This window comes from Pinus tabuliformis, chromosome 2_1, assembly GCF_031772625.1.
Source record: "Pinus tabuliformis cultivar Carrire ecotype Pingquan chromosome 2_1, CPIR1, whole genome shotgun sequence".
In the NCBI taxonomy this organism is placed as follows: domain Eukaryota; kingdom Viridiplantae; phylum Streptophyta; class Pinopsida; order Pinales; family Pinaceae; genus Pinus; species Pinus tabuliformis.
Genome location: NC_142299.1, coordinates 103,011,822 through 103,020,261, shown reverse-complemented (window position 1 = coordinate 103,020,261; position 8,440 = coordinate 103,011,822). Strand labels below are relative to the sequence as shown.

Below are 8,440 nucleotides of genomic sequence, written 5' to 3'. Positions count from 1 at the left end.
TGCCTGGTTGCTTATTACTCTTCAAAGAGTGGATCACTTCGTGAGCTTGAATGATATTATTTAGAATTTGTCTACCTTCCACATATCCTGTTTGCTCTTCGGACACTAGAGTTGGAAGAAGGGGCTTAAGCCTATTTGCGATTATTTTGGAAATGATTTTGTACACCACATTGCATAATGCTATGGGTCTAAATCCATCTTGTGTCATAGCATTTTCCTGCTTTGGGATCAAGGCTATGAAAGAGGAGTTGAGTGCTTTCAAAACAGTTTTGTTTTTCCTTGAGTCCTCTACCACCTCCAAAATGTCTTGCTTGACTATGTTCCAGCATGCTTTGAAGAAGTCAACATTAAAACCATCTGGGCCAGGAGCTTTCCCATTTTTCATTTCTTTGATGACTTCATTGACCTCCTGTTCATTCACTGGCCTATTAAGATTATAATTATCTTCTCTTGTCACAAGCCTAGGAATATGTTTAGTGAAGTCATTGACAAAATGTGATCTATCTATGAGGGGCTCCTCTGCTATGCCTTGGAAATGTTGAACCAAAGCAGATTCTATCTCTTTGTGGGTATTGAGCTATTTTCCTTGTGAATCTTTCAGTTTTAGAACCCTGTTATGAGATCGGTGATCCATTGTGGATTTGTGAAAAAACCTTGTATTCTTGTCTCCTTCCTTTAACCATTGAACTCTAGATTTCTATTTCTAGAAGATTTCCTCTTGCTTACATAAGCCTTCCCATTCTTGATGAAGCGAATCAGCTTGCTTCTTACCCTCCTTGGTGAATCCCTTTGTGATGAGCTCCTGGTTAATTTCCTGAAGCTTTCCTTCAACTATTTTTTTTGCTTCGAAGATATTGCCAAACTCATTCTTGTTCCAATCTTTAAGCCTAAGTTTGATGTGTTTCAGCCTTCGCTGCAGAAGGAACATTTTAGTACCCTGAACATTCAAATCTTCTGTCCACCATTTTTCAATATTGTTGTTGAAGTTCGGGTGGGTAAGCCAAATATTTTCAAATCTGAAAGGTCTATTTCTTGGCGTTCCTATAAAGGATGCTTCTAATTGAATGGGCCAATGGTCCGAGCCTCCAAAAGGGAGAATCATAGCTGACAAGTCAAGGCCTGAGAGGATAAGGTCCTTAGAGATAATGAATCTATCAAGTTTAGAGGCCACTTGAGCAGCCCCTCCCCTTTTATTGTTCCAGGTGAAGATACCATTGGAGGTTTCTGTATCTACTAGCCTCATGTTGGTAATGAAGTTCTGAAAAGCTATGGAATCTCTGCCTAGAGATCTATTCCCTCTTTTTTTCGAAAGAGATTTGATCATATTAAAATCCCCTCCCAGAATCCATGGTATGCCCATGTGTCTTTCTCTTAGTTCCTTCAGAGATGTTAGAAGCTTGAATTTATCTTCAAGCATTTGTGGACCATAGACACTCGTGTTCAGATAAACTTCCTTGTCCCCCAAAGGTTGGATGACCACTGAGAGGTAGTTTCTGGATGCTTCAGCATCAAGGATTCCAAGTTTTTGAGGATTCCACATTGTAAGAATTCCTCCTGCTGCGTTGTCTGCTTTAACTTCTAGATATTCATACTTAATAAGCCACTTGCTGTGTATCTCTCTTATTTTATCTATAGAACATTTTGTTTCAAGGATAGATAAAAACCAAATTTGGTTTTTCTTCTTTCATTCTATTGCTGAGATTTCGTTGTTTCCTTTTACTTCCTAGACCCCTAATATTCCATGTTGTTAACTTCATTAAGAAAGATTTGTAAATGAGTAACTAGTTAGGTCTTTCATCTTACCTGAGTTTATCATAAGTTTTCCACATTCAATCAGCAACTCATTTTGTCTTTTTCTTCCTCTTTTTCTTATTGGGTTCTTGGGAGCTTGTCCCTCTGTTGCCTCCATAGTTTTAACCCTTCTGTTATCCTGACTATCATGGTTTCTTTTTACCCCGGAACCCTTTGCCTGAGTTCTCCAGAGGAAGAACTGTTGTTCTCTGTTAAATTCCTCTTGAGGTAGCGAGTCCACTCCTCTGGTAGTTCCTTCCTCCAGGAACTTTTCTAAATCGAGATGTTGCCTTTCTAGTATGTCCTGCAGTTCATGTTACTCCGTTCCCACTTTGCTTGAGGTCAGTTCTTGGTCCCTATCAAGTTCCATCGTGCTAGGTTGATCTTCCTTTTGTTGATTTTGGTCGGATCTATCCTCCATGCTGTCCTCCTTTTCCTTCTCTACTGGATTGTCCTTCAAAACTTGTTTCACTTTCTCCTCCCCTTCTTCTTCTTCTAATATCTTGAACTTATTATGACTAGGCTGTTTTTCCTCATAGATTTTTTTTGGTTCTTTCTTCCTCCTTTTCCTTTGCCTCTTGCTTTGGTAAAGCTTTCAGTCTCTTTACCTGAGGTTGCTTTGAAATTTCTCTCCATCTTATTTAAAGGACAGTCTCTAAAGAGGTGCCTGTGTTCATGGCATTTGCGGCATCTGAAGGGTATATGCTCGTAATCCACCGCCTGCACCCAATATTCATCAAAAACTTCTAGAATTATTTCATCCGGCAAAGCCCCAGAAAGGTCCATTTCCACGCATATTCTGGCAAAGGAGGTATATTTCTTGTGTAGTGTGGCCTCTGATATTTTTATAAAATGCCCTAGCTTATCACCTATGGCTTTTAGTGATTTTGGCAGCCAATAATCTAGAGGTAGGGAATAAAGTCTTATCCATACCAGCACCGAAGTAAATGTTTCTCGCTCTAGAACGAAGTTCATCACCCAAGGTCGCATATAGAGACCTGCAGCTGCATAGAAGTAGGGTCCTCCTTCAAATATTCTATCTTTATCCTCGAGGTTAGTAAACACCACTGTGAAGAAACCCTTGGCTCCAAGGTGCAGATCTATATCTCCCTTAGGTTTCCAATGGTTCTTTATCCACGTGTGTAGGGTTTTCTCCGTAGGCCATAACCCCATGAATTTGCAAATCACTGCATAACTCGCCATGTGCTTTCTGTGCGCCTGTAGGGCTAGGGCACTTAACACCACGCGGGGTGTGATAGAAGCCTAGGGTTTACATGGTCCTGTCCGAATTTTGGGGTCAGCTTTTTGACTGTCTACTTCTGTACATTTCTCCCTTCTGACTTCCTCCTGTGTTTCTGCCATACTCTAAGCTCTACTGTTTACCTATTTTCCTTTTTCTGTATACCCGGTTTCCACTTCCATGGGCTTCTTGAAACGATTAGAGACTACATGACTGTAGGAGGGAGTAAAACTCCCCCCTTCTCGCCCCTCCATGGTACCCAACTCCAGTATTCTACTCCAAACCCTAGTTCTGCGTGTTTTCCTTCCTGCTCCCCCGACTGTCCACCAAGTAGATTTATATTATCGTTTTGTCAAGACTTCCATCCAATACTAATTTTACTGCACACTGATTTGTGTACGAAAGATTGACTTCAAAATAATTCCTGATGCAAAACAATCGGCCCTATAACCACTCAGTTCTACTTGATTGTTTTAACAACACAGTCTCATCTCTGTCTTTCTTAGGATAAGCCAAGCCAAAGGGGGATTCTCTTCCTTGAAGCAGTCTGCATAATGTACAAAGCATTAAACATATCACAACCTTTCTTCTTTGCCTGATAAAACATTCACATGGCTACCCTCTCTCTCCTCCAGGCTTCATCTATGAGCAGCTATTAGGTTCACAAACTCTCCCGTAGTCTCCATCTCATTCTCATTATTTATATGAAGAATCTGTTTTCACCCCCATTCAGTCTCTCATCAGAACTTGAATCGCTGTTGTAATTTACTTCTGAAACTGCAATTTCAAACAGGATTGTGTGCCTGTTTGTTCTATTGAACTTCCCCATATTCTCTGTATCCGATATAGACAGACTCTGTGCCTATCTACATATTCTCACTCAGATTGATTTAGCCTCTAAACCTTCTCTAGATCTCGAACATATTCTCAAAGAGAACAATCACACTTACAATCTCAACAAATAAGTCACACGGCAGTTGATTTGAATATCTTCACAAACACATCGAGTCTAGCACTCTTCATCAATCGTGATAGAGATGGAAGAGCACCAGCGATCTATGCTTAGTATGGAGAATGTATCCGTTGTGGCTGGCATTGTTAACGAATCACAGAATATTACCTTCGGCAATTAACACGTGACTATCACTATAAAAATAACCAACACCCTACCATACTACAGAGTGTGGATATTATATACCGTAGGCATAGTATTCCAGAAAACGATCTTTGATCTGTAATTGATGGGATACAGCGTGGTATAACACTTGAAATCGATGCTGGAAGTCTTAATTCATAACGTAATTGCCGTTTGTTTTCTAACTGACCCTGACTGTTCACACAGTCTTCATCACTCTCACACAAAACCCTGAATATCCTCTCCATACACTGAGTTAATCAATGACAGTTTAATGCATGACCAGCGATTTCTTTTGATTGATGGTCGCTGAGTTCGATGCTATGAGAATGGATCTCTAAATTTGATCCCACGGTTTTAGCCAGTGCCCCACCTATAAGTAGAATTCAGTAATGTGGAATTTCAAATTGCAGAATTTAATAATCAAACATGACTGCAATTTCTAAATTCAACCATCGATCTATAGTTTCAATTTCGTATGTTATTAGAAACGGGACGGTTGTCACCGTTCCCCTAAAAAAACGTGTAAGAAACGAGACCAGACGGAAACGCCGTTTCCTACGGTCGTTTTAGTTAACCAGTGCATATATTTTACGGGAAATCTTTTAAAGGTCGTTGTTGGCTCTTTTGCAGGTCGTTCTCAGCTCTTTATTTTTACTCTTTATTGTAGATTTCATGCATGTATTCATTCAATAATCTAGAAGCCTATGCGAAGTATACAGAAAGTTGATTATTTTTGTACTATTGTCTATTTTTTAGTTGATTTGTTTTCTTTTAACATGTATAGTGTTAAAATTCATAGTTTAAACTCATAGTTTAAACACTATTCTATATGTGGCTCAAGAAGTTCACATTTAATTGCATATCTATTTATTGTTTTTATATATATATATATTATTTGGTTTTTTTTTAAGGAAACAATAATTAGCCGAAGGCCCAAAATGCATAAGAATGTATACACTTAATTGACTAGGAAGCATAAGAATGTAAATATTTAATAGTCAATTTGCTAAACATAAGTTTGATATTCAAATTATTTAGTTTTTAAATAAAATTTGGGCTAGAAAATTAGTTGAAACTATATTGAAAATTGAAACTAACTCTGCATTTTTCATTTTTATTTTCATTTTCTTTCTCTTCGTTTCTTGAGTGTGAAACCTCCAAACTCTGTTTCTCGTTGTCGTTTCTTGTTTTGTTTCCCGTTTTTCATTTCTGGTAATTCCCCATTCCTCCGAAAACAGAGTACATTATTTCCTCATGGCAGAAAGCTCTAATTTCTCCCATCTTCTTTTCCTCCTTCGAAAGAGTCTCATAATACAATATAGGCATGAATCTATTTTCATTAAGTTAAACTCTGCACATACATCAATCAATAAGAACCTGTAACTAAATATGAAGTTCTGGTTACCTCAAATTTGATCACTTCCTCACTTCTGACACGATCACAAATCGAATGTCCTTTTCTTATCTTTGGCCAATTCTTCTCATGAGTTTGGCAACCCTTTCTATGCCCCTAGGCTTACATTTTATTCATGGAAGTGGATACTACCAGCTCCTCAAACTTCTTATGTAAATGCTATAAAGCCGTAACTGATTTCTAAATTCAGACATTTCATTGTTATCTCCTAAAGATCAAATTATTCAGCTGGCGCTAATCACTTTTACCTTCTAGACCATTGAATAGATGTCTTTGAGAAAATATCCTCTTACAATGACTCAATGACTTAACTATTCTAGAAGCTATCTATTAACTTCGTAAAATACAATATTCACATTAAGGAATTGGGATTCCATAGTATATGTCAAGACCCCCTTTTGGGCCTCATCGACGAAGTTGATTTGAGAGAATATGCTCTTGCATCAAGTCCAATGTTTGTTTAATTGTAAGTTGCAGTAGAGTGCACTTTTTTTCACCTATATTTTAGTTTTTGATTTCCAAACATATTTACTAAGTCAAGTTTTTTTTGTAGAGGGTACCGGGCACCAGAGTATGCTATGGAAGGGCAGTTATCTGTTAAAGCTGATGTTTATAGTTTTGGGATTCTTCTTCTGGAACTTGTAAGTGGAAGGAAGAGCATAGATTTTAATCTAGAAGGTGAAATGCGGGTCCTTTCAGATTGGGTAAGATATTGTTTCAATTAAGTTCTCAATACTGCATCTTAACCAGGCCATGTTATTTAAGTTATCTGGAATGTCATGAGACTGGGGTTCGATTTTTTACGAGTATAGTCATACCAGGGCATAATGCTTATCTATTAACTTATGAAATTCAATTCAAGTACAAAAGCTAATGGCTCACTTTATGGATCGGGTACATATTTGATTAATTTGTCGTATGTCTTTTCTTTATGAAGGCAAGGGGATTAAACAGGGGAGGAAATCTGGTGAGTATGATTGATCCAGTGATAATTGAAACTTGCGGGGAAAAGAAGGAACAAGTGTTAAGATGCATCTATGTTGGATTGTCGTGTATACAAGCTGAAGCATCACTTCGCCCTCCTATGTCTAGTATCAATGTGATGCTTTCAAAACAGTTTATGAATTCAACACATCCCACCAAACCTGACATCGAGACTTGTAGACCTACCCAGGACACCAAGGCCACCGTTATTTGTGACCCCTCACAGGCATACGCCCAAAATGATCCTCTTGTAACCCTATCGGCTTCTGTATCCACAAATTTAGCACTTCCAGTACCTCTACTACCCAATCGTCTTCGCACACATCTCTTCTTGCTCAGTGTGACCCAGTTGCTTTGACTACTCACAGGGTACCCAGGTAGGCTTCACTGATTTTTTTTTTTTTAATATCAGTTGCATTTTGTGGGTATTCTTTTATTTTTGTTTATTTTTCTTAATAGTTCACTGTTTCCAAATTAGAGGAGTAGATATTGGTTCAAAACTAGAAGAGTAGAGTATGTATGTCTTTGTAGACTTAGCAGGTATGCATATAAGGGAGGTGGGTCCATCGTCCTACAAACAAGGGGGTCTCATAGACCAATTTGGTGTCTAGCTTGATAGTGACATGAAAATTGGATAATAATAATAATAATCTTACCATTATGCTAGCGGACATGTGGAGATTTTTTTATTATCTAGGATTATTTTTATCACTACCAAAAATAAAACCCTTGTCCTACAAATAAAAAAGTTTTATACATCAATGTAGTGTTTTGGTTGACAATAACCTTAAAAAAATTAGATGATAATAATCATACTAATAATATTTTAATATATATAATCTATTTACAGTTATTAAATTTTAGTGGCAGTATTTACTATTGATGATTAAACTTTGTTTACAGCGCACCTGGCCCAAAGAAATCAAAATTATCTTTATTAAATTTTTTCAGGTAGATATCAAACTAAATTTTTTAAAATTATCTTTATTTTGAAAAAAATTAAATACAACTCTGCTCTTGTTTGTTAAGACACAAACACTGATGTGGAATCGCCTCCCCACGAGCTCCATTATCCTCTACTAATGTGTAGTTGAGAGTGCCTAAACAAATTTCCGATCCTTTGAATACTATTTGCTTCTTAATTTCATCTCTTTTAAAAGTTAGAATTGAATGGTAAATAATTATCCAACTCTAAAAATAGTTTTGTTGCACCGAAACAACGCCTTTCCATTTGTAGAGCAATATGATTACAAACCCGGAATCCATTTCAATTAGTATTTCATAGTGGCTTTTTGATCTATTGTGCGGCTTTTATAAAGGGATATTTTTAATAAATTTTATTTATAAGATTTTATTTTCAATAATGGAATAAAAGTAACATAATAGGTAGTACTTGTAATTTTGCTTTAATATGGTTTAATCAAATTAAAAAATAATAAAGATAATAATTTCATCATTAAAATAAAACAACAATTATAATATTATTGAATGTCATCATCAAAAATTAAGAAATATGATTATCTAATATGATTTATATTAACATATATATATATATATATATATATATATATATATATATATATTTTAATATATATATGTTGTTTTATATATAATTAAATTTATTAAAATATGTTTTTAATATAATAATAAGTCATTTTAAATTAAAAATATGGAGAAAAACTATAATTTATGAAAATAAAAATAAAAGGGAAAAAATCAAAATAAAAAACTTAAATAGAAAAGAATAAATTAAAAACAAAAAATTAGTAACTTATAGAAATGGAAGTTACTAAACAATTCATAATAAGACCTCAACCAATCGCCACTTTACAAACAAGTGCTAAGTAGTAGCTAGTACCCGTTTAAATATAGG

General features: G+C 36.0%; 1 protein-coding gene across 1 annotated transcript; it reads left to right on the top strand.

Annotated features, from left to right (window-relative positions):
• The first annotated feature begins 6,140 nt into the window (after positions 1-6,140).
• On the top strand, positions 6,141-7,240 carry LOC149198997 (cysteine-rich receptor-like protein kinase 7). The gene is made up of 2 exons (XM_089399350.1): positions 6,141-6,287; positions 6,521-7,240. Exons 1-2 carry the CDS (start codon positions 6,162-6,164, stop codon positions 6,923-6,925), a joined length of 531 nt encoding a protein of 176 aa, XP_089255476.1. The 5' UTR covers positions 6,141-6,161; the 3' UTR covers positions 6,926-7,240.
• The last annotated feature ends 1,200 nt before the right edge of the window (positions 7,241-8,440 follow it).

Excerpts from the sequence above, each read along its gene's own strand:
- LOC149198997 (XM_089399350.1), top strand. The coding sequence starts at position 6,162 with ATGGAAGGGCAGTTATCTGTTAAAGCTGATGTTTATAGTTTTGGGATT. Across the intron at positions 6,288-6,520 it reads TGCGGGTCCTTTCAGATTGG|GCAAGGGGATTAAACAGGGG; the intron begins GTAAGATATTGT and ends TTCTTTATGAAG.